We start from the raw sequence: 23,196 nt of genomic DNA, 5'->3' as shown, positions 1-23,196 counted from the left end.
GTCCGACTTCGGCTCAGGTCATGATCTCACGGTTTGTGAGTTCAAGGCCTGTGTCAGGCTCTGTGCTGAGAGATCAGAGCCTGGAGCCTGCTTTGGATTCTGTGTCTCCCTCTCTCTCTCTGCTCTTCCCCCGCTCATGCGCTCTCTCTCTCAAAAATAAATAAAAATTAAAAAAAAGAAAGTTTGTGAATATTCACTTGTACTATATACAATAATGCCATTATTTAAAATACTGAATTTCTCCCAAAACTCAAAATGCAGATATTATTACACAGATATTTTCACAGCAAATCCACTGGAAGAGGAGGGCAGTTACCCCAATCTCTAAATCTGAGTCATATCACAAATTCATTTGAAAGCTTAAATATTTCCCAAGACAATGCCATTTAGAACTCTGTCCTTTTTCCTTAAGGAAATTGTTATAGTGATAATTTTCTGATCTGAATTTCATCATACATTTTTTTCAAAAAGGATATTAGTATCTGCCTCAAGGTAAAACCAGAGTCTTATAAAACAACATGAAAAAAAAAGTTTCATAAGGTCTAAGAATTTGGGAGTAAACATTTAAGAACACTAGCTATAATTACATGGGTAAACACATTTAGTTTTATTATTCATGTAGTTTGGGAAAGTTTTACATATTATACATATGGCTATATATATATTATAATATATATGGTGACTGAGACATTTAAAAAATGACCTATATATGTACATAAAAGTTCAGGATTTATTTTTTCATATTTAGTATAAAGATTCATTACTACAAAATTATTGGCTCCCTATCCTGTGATTTCTGGAAAATGGAGTGTTGTTTCAGAAGTCATAAAAGTACAATGTTAAGTAGATCACTATTTTGACCAATTTTTAGAACTTGATGTTCAATATTTACCAGTTTAAAGTAACTGTACCTAACTCCATGGCTATCCATCTTGAAAATCAACTCCAATTACTAGATTATGACACTTGTTGTTTTACCTAACAATAAGTATCAATTTAATGAATTGTTAAAGCAAAGATCATCTTTTATTGTCATTAAGAAAGTATGGTCAAAGCAGTTAGTATCTGGCCATAATCTATAATGCTACCCTATTGTATTTTATTGCTAATTTGCATTATTTTCTAAATTTGTGTTAATCAATTTGCTCTTTTAAAGGAAAGTTGTCCTTATAAGTTACTATAAGTAAATTTACTAGATTCTAGAATCTAGATTCAGGCTACTATTGCTGTAGTCGTTCATGGGCTTATGATTTCTATTTTAAAAAGCTATGTTCAGCAACTGTATAGTTAGAATTGATAAAAGTAAACAAAGTCCTGATGGATTGGATTGATATTATCCAAATATCAAACAAATAGAGACTGCATAATCAAGGCATGGCTAGAACAAAAGTGAAACTCTACTTGCAATGCATTGCATGTATTCCACTAGTTACAGTGTTATATGGCTTACCCAGGAACATCAATTCTATGGGTATTTGTACATTTGAAAATATATATATATATATATATATATATATATATACATATATATATATATATATATATACACACACACACACACACACACACACATAATATTTAGTTGTATGGAAATAGTCATGCCCTGAATGCTGAATGTGGACATTCATCTGTCTACAAAGAATGCTCATGTACATTAACGTATTGGCACGTTTCCCAAAAGCATATGCAGGTGCATGTGTATTTTAACTATTATCAGTTGTTCAACATCACTTTAAACCATTTCTCTTCGGTAAAGCTCATTATTTTGTATATTTCCCACAAGAGAGATTCACATTTCCTTGATTACAACTATACTCTTGTTGCCTTGGGAGACTACTGGGGCCCTTGGGACTCCTTGCCCCAGCAGAGATCTGCCAGGTCCTGCAGACTCAGAGGAGACTTCAGTTTCAAGTTCAATGACTCTATTGAGATACAATGAACTTCTCTGAATTTATTCTCTTCAGCTCTGGCATCTTGACTGAAATTAACTAAAGAGCATTATTTCATTTTATATTATGGGGAATCAAGTGTGTATTAATTAGTCATGAATACAATTTATAATAGAAATAATTCCTTTAAGTATAGACTATTTTCTAATATGCATTTTATGCTACATGATAAAGCTAAAAATATATATGATGTAAAAATCATCTCTATCATGTCAAGACAGTTGAAATATTTTTGTGGATAAACTTGTGCTGTTATGATGATCGTACAGTTGTTCACAGAGGCTCCATGCAGCAGCATGAAGGCATACCATAGAAGACAGCACATTTCCTGAGAACATGAAAATGAAACTTCTCTTAAAATTTATAGTATGTTGAAACATTAAGTCATAAGATATTACCTTGACACTGTGCTTTGATTCAGGTTGCTTTGAGAAGCCAGAATTCTGATGTAAATATACGTCGTTTAAAAGTTACCAAAGTTATTAAAAGGGTATGATCCATTTTGCCACTGATGTCCTATGCTAGGACAAAGAACATTAATTTGTGTTCTGGATATGAGATTCTAGAAAAAAATACCTATAGATTTCCACTCTTAACCATACAGCAACTTGGGCGTTGTTTCATTGTTAAAAAGATTTAAAGCAATGTGTGCATACTGCTTACTGCCGTGTATTTTCTCTTCCCTCTAAGTGCTCCTGGCTGGCATTCCATGTGACAGCTTTGCTGAGAAGAAAACAAATTCAACAGCCAGGTGTCTAATGCCTACCACTGACAAAGATGACCACTAATATTTAAGCACCTAACCTTTTAAGTGTGAATACTGTCCCTGTGAAAAGTTGGCAGCAATATAAAACATGGCTAACTTAGTTTAATGATGAGCTACATCTCTAAATATGTTTGAGGAAGAATATATACCATGTAAGAATCCTAAAGGGAGATACAAATGGAGATGAATCTTAAAAATCTGAGTATGTTAACGCATCTAAAGGAGGGGAGCTGTTTTGTTTTCCTAATCATTAAACAAAAAAGTACATTTCCTAACAGAAACGTAAAAACAATATATGAAACCTTTTTTAATATATATTATATAATACATACAATGTACATATTATATAATGTATATATTACATATGGATGAAACGGCTTACAGTTATTTGCAAATCTTATAAATTGTTCAATGGATTTGGTTCTCAACACAACAGATTTAACAAATATTCTAACAATCACATCCCACTTCAAAAAAAGCACACTGATTGTTCACCAAATCCCCCACTTGCAAACTTAGAGGCATTTTAAAGCATCAAAAAAATTTGCAGAGGCATAATACATTTGCTGACCGTATCCTAATGAAAACCTGTTGAAAGCAGTAGGCTCATTTTTGTCAAATTTCTACATGTGAAAATAAATCAACTTTGTGTCAGTTTACGTGTTACAGGATAAGGCACTCTCTCAGCCTGCATGGCCTTGCTTGCTGGGGACACATTCACTCAAGCATCAGCCTGTCATGGCAACAAATGAGAGTGCCAACTATTGCTCTTCACTTTTCCCCTCAAGATAGAAATGAAGGGAAAAGAAACCAATATATTTGTTTAAATTAGAATGGATAGCCATCTATCTTTGAAATAATGAAGCCATGTAGCGTTGAGCAGACTTTCAATGTCAGCCTTGGATGGCACTGACGTTACAGTCCTGCTTCTGTAAGAATTTGTATTAGGAAAGAAGGCCAATAACAACAATTTTTTCCTAGGAGTAACTGACCCTTCACTAGTTGATACTGAACCAAAGGACAGCTTTACAAAACTATTTCAAGTATTCATTATCACAGTGAAAATGGGAGACCAATATGAGCATGAAGGATTTGAAAATTCCTTTGATGAAAAAGGCAAGGGTACTAAATCAAAACATATACAAAATGCTTCAACGCATTTCTTTATGTGGTATGAATAGAAATATTATCCATAAAAAGTTAGAAAAATTAAGATAAATTATATATTAGTACACCTTCCCAACCACATTTTATATAAAAATTCAGAATAGTGTACTGGTATTTCAATCTACACAATAAAAATGCCTAAACTTGGCAGATATTGTCTATCTGTTCATGTATTTTCTCAGTAGAAGGCTTATTTGTTGCAGTCACTTTTAAAAAGTTTTATTTCCATTCTGAACCTTAGTGAATCATCAGTAAACCCAGCTGATTGGGACCCACTGTGGCTCCATTCTCAGCTTCTCTATGGCAGTTTGTAGTTTTTCAAAGGCTTTGTCTAGATTGTCGTTTACGATGATCAAATCAAAATAGTGGTTGTATGCTCTCTGAATTCGTGCACTTTCATCCACGGTTTTCTTCAAGTCAGAGTCCTGTCAAAGAGTGTTAAAAGGAAATGTTTCTATCATAAGGTGTATTTGCTTGCTCAAACACCAAAGTGAATGTAAGAACTAAGTACATTGGACTTTTATTTATGGTGATTAATATTAATTCTCAAAATCTAATTTATATAGTGCTGAAAAAAACATTACCATATGTTCATATCCTAGTCTTTACAGCAGAGTTCATGTTTGCTTTATGAGTATTCTCTATCTTCTATTTCATTGATCTTAGGAAAATATTCCTAATTAAACAACTGCTGATAATAAACTCAGGGTGAAATCTAAGGTAATAAAAGAATTATTTTAGGTTTCTAGCACAACTATAGCATCCTCTTCAAATGATTTTTTTTTTTTAATTTGAATATATGTATGACATCCTAGAAAAAGAATCCTAGAATTTTCCCTTTGTGTTTTTGTCTTGCTTCTTCATGATCCTGCATGCCAGCTGAGGTGGTCAGTACAATGAAACCAAACTGGTGGGACAGGAGATTATTCTGCCATTTTTCTAGATCTTTGAGTTGTACATAAAATCTGGGGCTGATAACTCCACAGTTGTTTAACCAGCTTATGAGGTTTGTAACAATTTTCCCAGCTCTGTGATCATGAATGATTTCAAATTTGCCAGTGTAACCACGTTTCATCATCACAGTTTAGAAACTGGATAATGACTTTGGAGCATGGCCTAGTAAGAACCTGGCATTTGCCTCTCTTTTCAGCACTGTTAATGCTCTTAAGAGCATCTGCCAGGACATTCATGTATACCAATATGGCGGCACAGAAAGATGGTGGAAAGAGTTCAAAAGATTTTTATCTTACAGGTTCTGTAGATCATGGAAACCATTCTGCAGTGACTTTTAAGCTCAAAGCCAAATCTGCTGCCTAATTCTAGGAAAGAGAATCTTAGAAATGTATTTTGAAGACTAACCACATGTTTCCCACCTCCAACAACATATACTCACACACACATTTATTTCTGTAGCTAGCATTGTTTATATTTTGTAAAATATTTTGGAATAATATGGAGAATAAATAAGTAATGGGTTCTGCATGAGCAAGTGAAGCTTTTCATTAAATTGCAACTTTAAAAATGAAATTTCACATTTTTTCTATATGTTCTTCAAATATTTATTGAGTTCCTATTAAGGTGTCTACTATGTTTCATCATCTATAGATAGAACAATGAATAAGAGAGAGTGGGTTTCTACCCTCCAGTGGAGGAGACAGATAAAGGGCAAATAAACACAAAAACTTCCAAGTTGTAATGAGTACTATAAAAGAAACCAACCAAGAACAAAGAATTTTGAGACTTCTACTTTAGAAAGAGTGATTATGATTACAAAGACACTGAGTAAATGACATTTAGCCTGAGAACTATAGTGGGGGGAAAGAGCATTCCAAGCAGAGGAAACACCAATGAAAAACCCAGGAGGGAAATGACCCTGATGTGTTTTAAGATACTGAAAGGTCAGGATGGACAGAGGGACTAAGGGTGGGGGTAACATGGAGATGAGTACAGGCTAGGTCCTGGAGGACCCACATGCAATGGAAAGGCATCTCTGGCTTGTGATGGAGAAAGAGGAGATGGAAATGACACCGGACTGGAAATATATTTTGGTGATAAAATCATCAATATTAGCTATGAATGTGAAAAGTGAGGAAAATGAATCAAGATGTGGAAGAGGTAATTGTAGAAAATGCAAAGTTGGGGGTGGGAGTAGGGAGAGCATAATTTTGGGGGGAAAATGTTCTACTTTGTGTATGTTAAGTTTAAGATGTCTTGGGTAACATCTAAGTGCTAAGTAGTGATAGGTTATGCAAGTCAGAGCTTGGCGGCCTGGATTACCTATACATGAACTAGGAATCATCAATGTAACAATGGTACATAAAACCATTTTACCAATGGGTAAAAGTCAGAGCTCGGAGGCCTGGGTTACCTATACATGAACTAGAAATCATCAGTGTAACAATGGTACATAAAACCATTTTACCAATGGTAAAAACACCTAAAGGGAAGTGTAGAGAGACAAATGGGTTCCAAACTAGGCCTTAGGGACACTACTACTTATATTTTAGTTAACATCACTGACATCTCTAAATCAGTTTGAAACAACTAAAATATCTTTTATGATAGATGTACAGCCACAACTCACCTTGAAAATAATTTTTACCTATTACAGTCACTAGCAATCTGGTTCATTAAAAAAAAAAAAAAAAGGTTGTTTTGGGCAATAACAATCATGCAACAATAGCAGAGTACAACATACAGATGGATGTCTAGACTATATTGGTAGGTGGAAAATGCAGGCAGACTACCGTATATAATAAGAGACTTTTTATGTAAGAAATAGGGGAGAAAGGATACACACATATACATACTTGCTTATATTAAAAACAAATAGTGAAAATGGCTACCTTTGTAGGTGGGTGTGTAGAGAACAGAGAAAAGCTAGATTTTTCTGTTAAGATTTACTTTAGAACTATTAAATGTATAGAATGATACAAGAAAATTAAATTCACATGAAAAAAAGAACAATACCTCAAAATAAAAAGGAAAATGAAATAAACCAGTGTTTTAAGTTGATGGTTTAACTACACAGAAAGGAATTATTTCAGTAACGTTAAAATTAAATAATACCCACTGGAATAGATCTTAGGAAAAACTTTTTTAAAAGCCCAAAACTTAAAAGTTTTCAATAATCATACTATTGACATTAATACTGATATTGTTACTCAGAAATCATATACATAGTAGGTTCTCAGTTTATATGTAAAGTAAGAAATTATGTTATCAGGAACCAATATTTTCAGCATAAGAAAAATGAGAAATACAGAGTCAAAGAAGTAAAATAATGTAAAGTTTAAACTGGAACCATCAAATTGAACTAATGATGTATGTTTTCTGAAAAAGGAAAATATATTTCCTATATCTGGCCACCGAAAAGGCCTAGAAATAATGAGTAACTAAGTTGAATGCACAACTTTAGTACCTATATCGTCTCTAAATACCATTTCCCACTAAAAGGAACCAGGGATTTTGGATGGCTGGTTCAGATCTGGGCCAATAAATGTGTAAGAAACCTGGAACAGTTTGTTGTACTAGAAAGAAAAGAGTCGTCAAAGATTATTGGGGTTGTGTTAAAAAGACTCAGAAGACAAACTGAATATTCCCATGAGCTAAACATAGGCCAATTTAAACATCAAAACGAATGGTAAGTAGAGGCACCTAGGTGGCTCTGTCAGTTAAGTGCCTGACTAGATTTCAGCTCAGGTCATGATCTTATAGTTGTGAGATCAAACCTAGTGTCAGGCTTGTGCTAACCATGGAGCCTCCTTAGGATTCTCTTTTTCCCTCTCTCTCAAAATATATAAACATTAAAAAAAAGAGTAATAACTAAGTACACAGAGAGGAAGTATTTCAAGGGACTTTAAACACAGTGATTTGACTGTATATATTCAGGGGATAAACCCTAAGGACAAAAAAACAAAACAAAAAAAAAAACCAAAAAAAAAAACAGTTCATGGTAATCATACCCCGTAGTGTCAGTATACTTATTCTCACACTGCTGTGTGTGTACTGTGTGATTAAGTAAATGAGCAATTATATGATTATTTTAGGTCTAACATTCCCAGTTAACATTCCCAGTGTTTTTGAGAACTGGGATACTCAGGGTAGGGGAAAGGAGATATACATATAAAAGAGGTTAAATAAAGACCTTGTAATTCTGAATTTGAATGGGAAGTTTCAGTATGAATTCATGACATAGTTTGCTTCAGACATACAACAGAAAAACATATATCCTACCTCTGTCTACCTGAAAGGTATAGCTAGAAACAATGATCAATCTTGTGACAATGTACACCCCTAGTATTATTGTCTTAAAACACCATTTACCCTAAAAGGAACCAGAGCTTCTTAAAGAAACAGCTGATGCCTGGCCTAGAAAAGGAAATGTACAAGAGGAGCCTGGAATATCTGTCATACCAGATAGCAAGGAAGCTATCAGAGACTATTGGGCTCATGAAATAAGGTCTCAAGGGCCAACTTGAATAAGCTCCTATTGGTCAAAGATGGGGCAATTTGAGCATCAGTAAGAACAATAACTGCGATAGAGTAACCACATCAAAAACTCATATCATGTGCTCATAATCAAACTAAAAAAACAAAAAAAAACCCCTTATTTGATCACCTGTTGCCTCTGGGGGCTCTTAAGGAACAAATCCATTATTCTGAAAAGTGACCCATAAAAAGGAAAGTATCAACATATACCCTGACCGTCCTATTTGAACTCTATTTCAGAGTAATCAACTAGTTGATAAGGAAAAGTTATTTCTTAGAAGAGCTCTAGTTTATAAATTCATAAAGAATGACAAACTTTGAATACTACCATTTTACGATCGCTGAAATAAGTGATCCAGGCAAAGATGAATAAAACTTGCTGAAATCATTAGGTAAAAAGCTACTACTTCATAGACTGGGCTAAGGACATTTGAACACACTGAGCATTCTTATCACAAAAAGAGCACCTTTAATATGCCTCATAATGTAACAAAACAAGAAGTATCACTTATTAATTATTCTTGAGAAATAAAAGTGAACCTATATCTGATCCATCAGTTCACAGGAAATACAAGGAATAGAGGGAAATGACACAATGGGGACAGAACTGGTGAAAATATAGACTCTGGAGCACTCTATAGAATAACTGACTTCATTTTTTGAACAACTAAATTAGAAGGTTATAAGAGAGGAGAGGGAGGGAAGCAGTGAGAATTTACAGATTAGAACGGAATAAAGTGATGTCTACTGCCAGCTAAGATGTAGTAACAGATATTAGACTAACCCTTTTGTCTCACAATGAAAACAGAATGTACAGAAAAACAGTTTTTAAGACCTCATACATGAGGCAAGAAAAGACTGATATTTCAGAGAAGCAGAAAACAAATGAAGTGAGCCCTATGACCACCCCAGCTTACTGTCTTGAAAGACTTTCTAGGCTGCAGCACACAAGGTAGAACCCAGGAGGAGCCTACCCAACATTCTGAGTTGGGACAGAGCTGAGAGCCCAGGGAAACCAAGGGGGCAAGAGTTCTCAGGACAGAATACCTGAACAGAACAGCAGCATGGAGAGAGAACTTCAGAGACTTGCAAAGACCCATCCCTTTCCAGCATTCAGCTATATACCAATTAGGGCAGTGTAAACCTACCTGAGGCCGCCAAAGAACCCCCAGAAAAAATGAGAGGTACTCAAGTTGAGCCAGGAACAGGACCTCTTCTCATCAGGCAGCACAGAAAACCTCGATGCACAAGCCACTCGGAAGAGCCCTCAAATGGTCTTGCCTCACAGGTGAACAATAACTGCCCATAGATCAAGAACTATTCTGGTCCTACCTAACACATTTTAAAAGCAAGACCTGAAAGGAACAAACTGTTTCCCAACAAGTGCATCTCAGAACAAAGCTCACAATGCCTGAAAGCAGCAGGAAAATAGGACCAACGTGAGAAGAAAAGTCATTCAAGTCAAAACTGATCCAGAACTGACATAAATGTCAGAATTAGTAAACAAGGACATGAAAACACTTATTATATTTCAGATATTCAAAAAGTGAAGCAGAAACATAGAGAAGCCTGAAAAAGAACAAAGCAGAGTAACACTACATGATTTCCAGGCTTATCAGCAACAGTGTGGGAAGAGAGAGATGCAGTGGAAAGGAAGGATTCTGAAGGGGCACAAGGGCATCTTTGGAGGTAATGGACATGTCTATTATCCTGACTGTGATGGCTTTATGGGTATATACATATGCCCAGACTTACCAAGTGGTACACTTTTAGTACGTAAAGTTTATTGTAAGTCAGTTATCTTTTGATTAAACTGCAGGGGTGGGTGGGGGGAAGAAGTTTAGAAGACATCAAGTAAATGAAATGTGTTGATCTTGTTTGGATCTGATTTGAATAAATCAACTGTAAAAAAATTCTAACTCTTGGAGAAATTCAAATATGGATGGTATATTTGATGATATTAAAAATTGCTCTCAGGGCTCCTGGGGGTGGCTCAGTTGGTTGAGCATCCAACTTTAGCTCAGGTCATGATCTCATGGTTTGAGAGTTCAAGCCCCAGGCTTTGCACTGACAGTAAGGACCCTGCTTCGGATTCTCGGTCTCCCTCTCTCTCTCTCCCTCTCCCACTCGCACTCTCTCTCAAAAACAAATAACCATTAAAAAAAAAGAAGTTGCTCATACTAATTTTTTTGTGTTAATGGTGTTACGGTTATGTTTAAAAAAACCTTTATGTTTTAGAGATAGATACTGAAATATTTACTGCTGACATATCAAAGATTTGCTTTAAAATAATCCAAGTAAGGGAGGAAATGAAGAGAGGTCTAATTAAAACACAAATGGCATGTATTATTGAAGCTAGGTGATGGGCATATGGGAGTTCATTTTTTTTCCTCTTCTGTATATATTTTAAGTTTCCTATAATATGAAGAGAGAGAGAGGGAAAACAAAAGCAAACATGCAACAAAAACTAAAAGTCAGAACCTACTACCAGTAGTAAACCTTATGATGAATATGCTTGTTAATGGTCTTGGAGCCTTTTCCACATTGATAAAATGAGAGACGGATTAATATGCATATTTTAGTACTGTTCCCTTTCACTTACATAGAGGAAACAAACTTGTGTTTTATGTATGTATGTATGTAAAGCTTATTTATTTATTTATTTAGAAAGAACCAGTGGGGGAGGGGCATGAGGGGCACGGGGTGTGTGTGAGGGCGGAGACAGAGGATCCAAAGCAGGTTCTGTGCCATCAGCAAAGAGCCTGATGGGGGGCTCAAACACACAAACCATGAGATCATGACCTGAGCTGAAGTCAGATGCTTAACCGACGGAACCACCCAGGAGCCCCTAAAGCCACACTGTCCCAGATCCTAGCGACATCTCATGAATGAATTTTTATTCTGTAATATATCATATATTTATTTCGTGAATATGATTGGAATAAAACGTGTCCAAAATAAAACAGAAAAAATCTTAGGAAGAAAATAATATTGTTAGCCTGAAAAGAACTGCTCACCGTCAAAAGCTTAGTAGTGATGCCAGCATCCACCACTGCCTTGTGCATGGCACGTAACGTCTCTAGTTCTGGAGCAGCAATGAATACAACATAGGGCATGAACTCGGATGTCCTCAGCACTTTCAAGGCCTGTGTAGAAGAACAATTACAAACCAACTTAGATGGGATTAGAATTTATGTTATCCTTTAATTTATACTAAATGCTAAATAATCAGTCTATCTGCCCTCTCACTAAGGATTAAGGCTGTAAATTAATACTTGCCCCCTTCTATCTTTTTGATTCCATACAGTACTTTCTTAGTGATCCAGTATCTATGTTCTGACCTCAGTCACATTACTCTTTAATCCTTTTGAACAAAGTAATTAAAAAATCATCAAGAATGATGTAAATGCTTTATATGTTATTTGTAGAATTCTGTTAATATTGAAAAAGCAGAAATAATCTCAGTGTCTATTGAGATTGGTATATAAATTAATATACATTTGTACTATGCAGCAATTACAAACAACTAAAAACAAAAGCTCTACAGTAACTCATATGAAAACAGTTTCAAGAGATACTGTTTAATGAAAAAAACTAAAGAATCTGTATAGAATTTCCTATTTATACAAAAAAATAGCCCATTAAAATTATAGATATATCTGTATTTAAGGTATATAAAATGACAAAGATATACACTGAACTAAATAATTATTTCTGAGTAGGGAAGTTAGGTGGAGTTGAATGTGGAGGGGTGGGAAGGGGTCGGTGAGAAAGACAGGGAATGAGAATGAAGAGATCGTTGTGTGTGAGTATGTGTGTTGGGTGGGAAGGGGTGTGACTTTAATCTTTTATTCTTTGTGTTGCAGCTTTGTTGAAAATTTAAAATTAACATTTCCTAACACATGAATTTATATATTACTTGAGCAAGTAAGTAAATACTAAACTATCAAGTTCTATTGCTATCCAAGCCTCTATTGGCGAATTGATCAGAAATTATCATGTGGATGCATGATAAAGTTCTCTATCACCACCCTCACAATTTGAAAACAAAACAAAACAAAACAAAAAACCCAAAAAAACAAAAAACTCCACAGAAATCAAAATTTTAAAAACAGTTTTGGAATCCATGCAGCTTACTTGTGGGTTGACATCCAAGATGCAAGTTCGTCCAGTTTGGACAACTTCAAGAATAGAATCAATTTTGGTTCCATAGAGATTTCCTTCATATTCCCCATGTTCCAAATATTTTCCAGCTTTAATATCTGCTTCCATCTCAGAACGTGACACAAATTTATATGCCTGACCATCTTTTTCATCTTCCCTTGGTTTCCGTGAAGTAACTAAAATAATGTTGAGAATTTATACAAAGATGCAAAGTATTAAAATTGAGACTAAAATGCACAGGTAGCTTAGGATTTTTACATTTAGTGCAGGGTTTGGCAAATTATGGCCTATGGCCAAATCTGTTCTGCTTCTTATTTTTGTGAATAAAATTTGATTAGACCACAGCTATGGCTCATTTATTACCTAGGGTTTCATTCATTTCACAATTGTGTAGCAGTTTGTGACAGAGAATAGACGGCCTGCCAGGCCTAAAATATTTACTATGTGGCCTTGAATTAAAAAGTTTGCTGACCCATGGGGTACCTGGGTGGCTCAGTCGGTTAAGTGTCCAACTTCTGCTCAGGTCATGATCTTGTGGTTAATGGGTTCAAGCCCTGCAGCAGGCTCTGCACTGACAATGTGGAGTCTGCTTGGGATTCTCTGTCTCTCCCTCTCGCTCTGCCCCTCCCCTGCTCTCACTCTCTCTCAAAATAAATAAACGTAAAAAAAAAAAAAAAAAAGTTTGCTGCCCCTTGACCTACAAGACTGTTTAAGGAGGTAGTCCCCCATACACAATTTATATTCAAAAAAATGTGCTTTATAAAGTCAGCTTGAAACTCAAAATTATTTCCTAGAAGCAGAGCCCTAAATTTAAATTCTTAATTATAATGAATCCTACTAACTATGAGGTATATTGTAGGCGAATATCTTTTCCAGCTGCCACCAGCACTCCCCTTCTTAAGGAATATCAATTATATTCTTTCTTTACGCTTGAACATTTCCTAATTGAGTGCCCAACAAGTGAGCAAAATTCTATTTTTAGTTCGTATTATCAATCTTCTGAAATGCAGTTTTACCCACAAATTATCTATCCTCTTTCTCACCCTAATACCAAACCTTTCTTTGGGCTTCCTGCTTACTGATAATCTGAAATGTTAATTGTTTGTTTTGTACCTCGGTGGTGGATCTAGCCAACACTTGATATTATTATGTTCTATTAACTTACTCTACTTTAACCTAAAGTGTTTTCTTGTGAGAGAATAACAGTGGATAGACCAAGTCAAAATTTAGAGGATGCTTTTGCTTGATATTTTAGAGTTCTGAATACTTCCAGGGATATAAACTCCTTTGCAACTTGGGCTAGCCTAGGAAAGGATATTCTCTTTAAAACTATTGCAAAGATGCTGAGTTAGTATGTGTATGTGATTTTTCCAGTTTAGCCTTCACCTAGTTTTGGCTAGATTATATATAAAAAGTATTCTTTTACTAATCAAGTACTTTCACGTAGATTATCTGATGAGATCATCAAGCACATGTAATTAAAAAGTAATCCAGATTAAAAGTTGACAGTACTTTGACTACCTATAATACCCATAGCACATCAAGAAAACTTTGATAAGAACAGAATGAAATTCAAATACAAGCTCAATAATAAGGGTCTAATTCATAAATGAGGTCATTAAGTACAACAGGACTCCCTTTCTTCTCCCGTTGTTTTCTGGCTCAGCCTTGAAGGTGATGATCCCAGACAACTGTGGAGAGCATTTATAAAGTAACCTAAAGATCTTCAAGATGCTATGATGGCATTTCATATTAAAAAATATGTGACGCCTAAGGTTTCTGAAATTATTCACCAAAGGTAGTATGAAAAAACTTCTAAAGCAATTTTAAACTCCCCAAATACATACATACTAGGACTTAGCTCAATATTTGTGAAGGTAATTTTAGAAGAGTACTATTTTTGGGTGAAGCTCTACAGTGAAACCGTATATAGGAATGTACTACTTGAAATAAATATGTATAGGTGCATATATTGCCCCCATTGCCACCTCCAATGTGTTGAGGGAATCTTAATTCTTGGCAAAATGTTTTTAGTTTACAAGCAAATATTAACTATAATCCCATTCTCTAGTGAAAACTAGAAACAAAAATCTAACAAAACCCAGCAACAATACTGCCACATATTTAAGTCCCTTTCCATTCCCAGGACAGAGAAATTAGAACGGGGTGACTTTACTACAAATGATTCCTTAGGCTTATATACTAAGCAAACAAGTAATGTGATTTCTTAGAATTTAATTGTATGGCAAAATTCTAAATTTTTACAGCTCTTCAAATGAGAGAACAATCAACAAAGTAACATTTTTGGTGTTGTTAAACTCAAGATGCCAATGTTAAAGAGCAAACTTGATTCAGAAGGTAGCCCATCCCCCTGGATTAATAATTTTTTCTATTTTATTTTAGGATCATTTAATATATAAAGAAAAATCAACTTAATATAATGCCAGCGTTTACCTCCTTCCCTATGAGACTTTCTCGTCCATACCACCTGACAATATGCAGCACAATACTATATACCAGGAATTAGGCAAACTTGTCATAATTTTTTGGTGTTTCTTTTTTGTGTGGATTGTGAGATGTAAAAAGAAAAAAAAACAAAACAAAAAAACAAAACTAAGCTAGATGCTATATAAACGTGAATGATTTTAAGAGAAAACACACCTACATTATATGAAGAAGTGAGAGTTAACTTAATGTATGGATATATTTAAATCTTTCTATATAAAAATTCAGATTTGAAACTTTACTAAAGTAACAGTCTGAAGAAAGGTAAAATAAGTACATCTTTCTGGAAATTAATTTGGCACTAAGAAATCAAGAAATTAAAATTATCCATCTATCTAATGACTTTAAATTTTAGATTTATGTATACACATTTTATCATCTCTTGTAACAAAAATAACTACTCAAACTATATAAATGGGCAATAACAGTATACTTCTTTGCTGGAATATTAAGAAGCTATTAAGATTTCTTTTAGGTTTACCAGGGTAAAGTAGACATAACATAAAATTGATCATTTTAACCATTTTTAAGTGTGCAATTTAGTGGCATTAATTATATTCACATTATTGTACAACCATCATCACCACTACCCATTTCCAGAACATCTTCATCATCTCAAACTGAAATTCTGTGTCCATTAAACGCTGACTTCCCATTATGCTCTCCCCTAGGCTCTGGTAATTACTACTCCACTTTCTGTCTCTATGAATTTGATTATTCTAGGTATCTCATACAAATGGAACTGTACAATATCTGTCCTTTTGTGTCTGGCTTATTTCAGCATAATGTTTTCAAGGTTCACCCATATGATAGCATGGATCAGAATTTCATTCTTCTTTAAGGCTGAATAATATTCTACTGTCTGTATATACCACTTAGTTTACTCATTCATGCACTGATGGACATCTACACTATTGCTATCTTTTGGTTATTGTAAATAATGCTATGAACACTCATGTACAAATATCTTACTCCCTGCTTTCAATTCCTTTGGGTATATTCCCACAAGCTGAATTGCTAGATCATATGGTAATTCTATGTTTATTTTTCTGAGGAACTGCTATACTGTTTTCCACAGCAGATAACACCATTTTACAGTCTCCTCAGTAACAAACACACGTTCTCATATCTCTACATCTTTGCCAGTACTTATTATTATCTGTTTTTTAAAAATACATAATTCCATCCCCTAATGAGTATAAAGTGGTATATCATTGGGGTTTTGATTTGCATTTCCCTAATAATTAGTGATGTTCAGCATCTTTTTCCTGTGTTTACTGGCCATTTGTGTATCTTCTTTGGAGACATTTCTATTCGGATTCTTTGCCCATTTCTGAACTGGTTTATTTTGTTGTTGTTGTAGGATTAATATTTACTATATATATATATATATATATATATATATATACACACACACACACACGTGTATATATATGTACACACACATGTATATATATATGTACACACACATGTATATATATATGTACACACACATGTATATATATATACACATATATATATATACACACACACACACATACATACATAATACATACATATAATGACTTGTGGGGAAAAGCTCATGATATAATTTCATTCATCAAATATTTGTTGGGTGTATACTATGTGCTAGATCCTATTCTAGGGTCTACAGCAATACAAAAGACAGAGCAGCTCTCTGTTCTCATGGGACACATTCTTGAATGTGGAGACAGTGAGCAGTCAAATGAGAATTTAAGTGTAAAACACAACCACTAAGTACTGGGGAGGCTATTTTAGATTGAATGGTCAGTAAAGGCCTCTGAGAAGGTGAGATCTGAATAAAAACTAAAATTCAAGCATTTGAAGATCTGGGAGGCAGTGTTCCACGCTAAGGGATCAACAAGAACAAAAAGTTGTGAATGATAAGTTTAAGTAAGGAGTTTGAAGAAAAGAAAGAAGTGTGTTAAGTAGGGAAAAAAGTAGGTGAATTTTACATGAATAATATAGTCACAATTCTGTGGTTAGTAGTTAGTTTAACTGTGTTCTCTATACTTATAAGCAAAATGCTGAATAAGACTTTTTTTTTTTTTTTTTTTTTTTGGTAGTCTTACAGTATCCCTCAAGTCCCAAGTAGATGCTACAATGCCAAGGATCTACAGCTTCCTCTTTCAGGGTTTACCAAAAAGTGGCCAACATGGTCCTAGGATCGTCTGCTCACCTGCCTCTGTCTAATATATACTCAGAAAGAAGTCACTGACATTATGAATCATAGGTTCAGGGCAGAACGCTTTATTTTCTTCTCCTTTACCCCACGGTAAAATGATTCTCCCTGGGGAATTGTGAAAGCCCATGAGACATATCGTAGCAGTGGAGCGACTTGTACTCCCAATGTCTGGCAAAACAGAAATGCGCTTCCTGTGGGCTGTGTGTGTATTCAAAAGATAGCCTGGCCTGAACTTTTCTGAAGGTATCCTGCACAGAAAGACAAAATGAAAGGTAGAGAACCAAGCAAAAGAGAATATGAGATACAGGAATGGAGCTTGGCATGGGTCTCAAGGGGACAGCTGGAGATCATAATAGCCTGGCCAGGGAATTGCAAAGTAGAGAGGTCTTTACAGAGTCTCCAAAGAACCTAGCTACAAATAGGCCTCAAGGAAGAAAAGAGTATTCAGACATTTGTGACATAAAGAACTCTAGTCCCCAAAAGGCAAGATTTTACAGGACAGCCCTTTTATCCTCACTTCTTCTGCCCTGACCCTGAAAACCAGACACAGCAGAGCAGGATATGAAGGGAGAATAATAGAACAAACTATACCCTTCCCTTCCCAATGTAGGTCCTAAGCCAAGAGTCAGGAATGAGCGGTAAGGAAGGGAAAAATAGTGAATTGGATGCAACACTGAAGTTTTGAATTGGAGTAGCCTTATTTTTTTTCCATACCCAAAATAAAATCTTATTTGACAAAATGACATAATTCTCATAACTACAAGTGACTAGAAAGTTATAGAATCTCCCAGGGGACTGAAGGAAAAGAAGAGAGAAAGAAGATCTGATAGTGCATGTATGAAGTCAGTGACTGGATGAAAATAAAGCTCTTTCCTATTTGTGCTCCCAAAGAGCTCAGCCATCCAACAAACCAGTTAGTTATATGCTTGCCAGAAAAAATTAGTCGGGTGACCTAACTTCCTAAAGGTACTAGGAAATGAATGTGTATTCAAACCATGTGAGAAGGGATTTTAGTGGACTGATAGCTGTTTCCCCAAATTCAGGAAAATATTTTAAATTAATGAATTATTGATGGATGCTAAAACAATTGGGTAAAAGTTTGCTGAGGAGAATACTTACACAGTTTCAAAGTATTTTTGAACACATTACTTATCAATAACAAATGGGAGAAAAATTATCTTTTACAGTGAAGAAATCTATCAGACACCACCTAAATCAATAATCAAAGTTAACATCATCAGTAATGGGACATATTGACAAGATGTACCTCCAGATGTGATGTTCAGAGAAGGATAAAACATGACTTCTGTTTTTCTAGTAACAATAATGCATGACCAGAACCTAATCACAGGGAAACAATCAGGCGAACTCTTAGTGGGGATCATTTACATTAAATGGATAAAAGACTCCAAATAAAAGGCAGAGGCTGGCAGAATGGATTAAAACAAATAAACAAAACAAAAACCATAATCCAACTATATGCTGTCTCCAAAAGACACACTTTAGATCCAAAGACACAAATAGGTTGAAAGTTAAAAAAAAAAAAAAAAAAAAAAAGGAAAAATACCCCATACAAACAATAACACAAATAGACCTGGAATGCCTATACGTATGCCACACAAAATAAACCTAAAGACAAAGACTGTTACTAGAGACAAAGAAGAACATTTTATAATGATAAAAGTGTGAATCCATCAAAAGAATTTAAAAATTACAAACATATATGCATCTAACAACAGACTCCCCAAAACACATGCTGCAAAAACTGACAGAATTGAAGGGAGAAATAGTTAAGTCAATAATATTTGGAGACTTCAACACCACACTTTGAATAATGGATAGAACAAATAGGAAGAAGATCAACAAGGAAATAAAAGGCTTAAATAATACTATAAACCAACTAAACAGACATCTGTAGAACACTCTACCCAAAGATAGCAGAATACACATTGTTCCCAAGAGTACCTGGAACATTCTTCAAAACAGACTGTACCTGAGGTTATAAAGCCAGTCTCAATGAATTTAAAAAAAGTGAAATCATACACTATTTTCTGACCACAATGGCATGAATTGGAATTCAGTAACAGAAGAAATTCAGGAAATTAACAAATACATGGAAATTAAACAATATGCTCCTTAACAACCAATGGGTCAAATAGGAAATCACAAGTGTAAATAGAAAATACTTTGAGATAACTGAAAACAAAAACACAACACCAAATATTGGGAGATGCAGATAAGCCTTTAGAAAAACTAAGAAAAGAAGAGAGAGGAATCAAATTACTGAAATCAGGAATAAAAGAGGGGGTATTACCATGAATGCTGCAGAAATTCTGAAACTGATTAAAAAGAAATAGAAAATCTCAGTAGACCTACAACATAGAACAAGACTGAATCAGTAGTCAAAATCTACAAAAATAACCCCAGGATGGCTTCAAGGGTAAAGTCTATGAAACATTTAAACAAGAATTAACATCAATCCCTTACAAACTCTTCCAAAAACAAAAAACAAACAAACAAACAAAAAAACCAGAAGAAAAGGAACACTTCCCAACTCAGCATATGAGTCCAGCATTAGCACAATTATCAACATTAGCCAATGTCATGAGAAATGAAATCTAGAGACTAGTACCTCTTATGAATATAGGTGCACAAATACTCAACAAAATACTAACAAACTGATTCTAGAAGCATATAAAAAGGATTATACACTACAACTAATTGGGATTTACCACAGGAACACAATGTAAAAGACTAAAAAACAAAACTCATATTATTGTCTCAATAAACAAAGAATAAACATTTGGTAAAATCCAGTACTTTCTCATGATAAAAAAAAAAAATCAATAAACTAGGAATAGAAGAGAATTTCTCCAACCTGAAGAAGGTTATCTACAAAAAACCCAGAGCTAACATCATACTTAGTGATGAAAGAGGTATCCCTCTAAGATCATGAATAAAATAAGGATGTCCATTTTTGCCACCTCTATTCCATACTGCACTGGAGATTCTAATCAGGGCAATTAGACAAGAAAAAAAAAATAATTGACAGCCAGTTTAGAGTAATAAGGAACACTATATTTGCAGATGACATAATCTTGTGTATAGAAAATCCCGAGAAATTTGCAAAAAAATAATTATAATAAATGAATTCAGCAAGGTTGAGGGATACAAAACTAATGCACAAAAATCAGCTGCATTTCTATACACTTGTAATAAACAATTTGAAAAGGAAATTAGGAAAATGGCTTTTATTATAGAGTCAAAAAGATTAATATACTTAGGAATAATCTGACAAAAGCAGCATAAGACTTGTACACTGAAAATTACTGATATTATTGAAAGAAATTAAAGAAGAATAAACTCAAGTGTTTACAGAGCTATCCCCAGAACGCTGAAGACACTGAGGACTTTGAAGCAAGAAGCTAAAAATTTGAGTTGGGGGTATAATTGTGCATTTGGAGCAGGTCAATCCATATCCTCTTCCTCTTTATCTTGTGAAAGAACACTCTCAGCAGAGGGATATCTGAAAACTCTTCCCTGGAGAAATCTAACAGCTCCCTCCAAAAATATCTTATGCCCACTTTTTGACTCCCCAAACAAAACAGTTGTCTCCTTGCCCATCTCATAAATAAAGCTCAGCCATTTGCCAAGACTTGCTCAAGTATATAGAGCTTCCAATCAGTTTTAACACTTACTTTTAAGTATGGATGTACATCCAAGGATCAGTACCTAAAAGAAAAAATCCTCTAGCATAAAAGGGAAAACACACACAAACATAACACAAGCAGAAAAAGTAACCTGGAGGAAAGCAGAGATAATTTAGCCTATAGAAAAAAAAAAAAAAACCTAAAAAAAGAATACACTATTTACTATTCTTAGAGATACACAAGATATACAAACAGACAATGCTGTGGAAAAAACAACCACCAAGAAATAGAAAATCCTAAAATGAAAAATATGATTACTTGTGATAAAACACTGAGGGAACAGAACAAAGAACTCACGGTAATCTTTTAAGGAGTAGAATAAAAAGATAAAGGGATAGACAACATGATATAAAAGAGATTGAGAAGATGAATCCAGGATGTTCAACATTCAACTAACAGAATTTCTAGAAAACATGAACAGAGAAAATATGGAGAAATCATCCAAGAAATAATAATTTCCCAGAATTGAGGGACGTGAGTCTCTAGTCTGAAGAACCCACTAATCATCAGCACAATGAATAAAAAAAGATGCACACAGGGGCGCCTGTGTGGCTCAGTTGGTTGAGCGTCCGACTTGGGCTCAGGTCATGATCTCGCGGTTCATGAGTTTGAGCTTGGCATCGGGCTCTGTGCTGACAGCTCAGAGCCTGGAGCCTGCTTCGGATTCTGTGTCTCCCTCTCTCTCTGACCCTCCCCTGCTCAACTCTCTCTCTCTCCCTCAAAATAAGTAAACATTTAAAAAAAATTATAAAAAAAAAAGATGCACACAAAGGCACAGCATTATTAAATTTCAAAATACTGAAAAACAACAGAATGAAACAAACAAAAGACCCTGAATATCTGTGAAAGAAGAATCAGGTCATGTATGAAAGAACAAGAATTACGATGGCACTGGACTTAATGGAACTGGATTCAAGAGTAATGTCTTTTGAGTTTTATAATCTAAAATTTCTATTCTCAGCTAAACAATCAATAGAGGGCAGAAAATATATATCTTCAAATACAAAGAGAAATTATACCTCATACACATTTCTTGTAAAGTAACAAGAGGATGTGTTCCAGCAAAACAAGGTTGCTGTCAACCCAGGACAGCAACAAAGGGAAGCTCTCCTGTGTTAACAGTGGGGCAGCCAGAATGGAGAGTGTGTAGTCCTCATTGAAGCAGGAAGACCTATGGTCCTGACACAGGAAGCTCCAGGAAAATAAACATGACCTACTGGATGAATCTTTGGTTTAAAACAAATTTATACACATACATGCAAAAAAATCAAGGTAAAGACAGGAAGGAAAAAGGAATTCCAGAAACTGTTAGATGGAAGGAGAGAAAATCTGTTCAAGAAAGTAAAATGCAATGAACTGAAACTAGACCTATTTTTATATTGGGAAGAGTCAGCAAGTCAACAGATAAGGCCTACACTGGATAATGCAAGATATTACAGAATGGGGACATTATTAAGAAATGTGGAAGACTAACCAAATAAATAGCAACAAACGTGAAAAGCAACTGTTTCCGGTAAGTAGGTTAAAGGTGGAATACAGCAAGACTGGAAGTTAATTTATCTATTACGTATCTTTAAGAACTACTTGATTAAAATACTGTACATGTATTAACTTGACAAAAATGAAAAATAAAACACTTTAAAATACTTAAAATACTTTGGTCACAGCGAAGTTTTTATTTTCTTAACTATTTAACCAGTATTTGTCTGAATTTAGTGATATAAAGTGCTTACAATGGAATCCAAAGCCTTACCCCAAAGGGATTACAAATAGTACACGATTACTCCCCCAACCAATCCCTAAAAGTTTTAGCATTAAGATCACTCACTGAAAATTCAACCTCAAAACATACTAGATGCAAGCAGAGAAACTAGAAAATTCATCGACAAGAGATGGAGTGACATTAGGCTAAGAATTAGCTCAGAACAGCTTAATGGCATTAATATACCTAAAGAAATACTGTTAATCAAAAGGGGGCTTGGTCAGCAAAAGCAGCACAGAAAGGGGAGTTACAGAAGGTGAGGCTGGCTTGTCTCCTGCGTTGTTCAGGGGAAAGAGCGTGTAAATTCCCACATGTAAAGGCCCACACATATCCAAAATAAAGACAAATGTATACTAGTTCTTATAATAAGACTATGATATCATCTAACTCCTTAATGTGATTCCATTCTTATCAAGCATACTTCTGACATTATTTAACTTTCCATATATATATGCAAATAGGGGAAAAAATGCAAA

General features: G+C 34.8%; 1 protein-coding gene and 1 pseudogene across 1 annotated transcript in view; both read right to left on the bottom strand.

The window, feature by feature from the left end:
- Window positions 1-1,606: 1,606 nt before the first annotated feature.
- Window positions 1,607-23,196, bottom strand: part of PALS2 (protein associated with LIN7 2, MAGUK p55 family member) — a 63,580-nt gene continuing 41,990 nt past the window's right edge. The window contains exons 9-11 of the mRNA XM_047097305.1: window positions 12,511-12,713; window positions 11,391-11,519; window positions 1,607-4,307 (exon numbers count right to left, since the gene is read on the bottom strand). Of these exons, the coding sequence (XP_046953261.1) occupies window positions 4,131-4,307; window positions 11,391-11,519; window positions 12,511-12,713 (509 nt within the window). The 3' untranslated portion in view covers window positions 1,607-4,130. The remainder of the gene's footprint in view (window positions 4,308-11,390; window positions 11,520-12,510; window positions 12,714-23,196) is intronic.
- Window positions 4,694-5,117, bottom strand: LOC124525037 (40S ribosomal protein S15a-like; annotated as a pseudogene).

Source organism: Lynx rufus, unplaced genomic scaffold (genome assembly GCF_022079265.1).
Source record: "Lynx rufus isolate CCGP_SWC_20201006 ecotype Redwood Valley unplaced genomic scaffold, mLynRuf1.p SCAF_4, whole genome shotgun sequence".
Lineage (NCBI taxonomy): Eukaryota > Metazoa > Chordata > Mammalia > Carnivora > Felidae > Lynx > Lynx rufus.
Note: the sequence above shows the minus strand (reverse complement) of the source record. Positions and strands in the feature narration are given on the sequence as shown.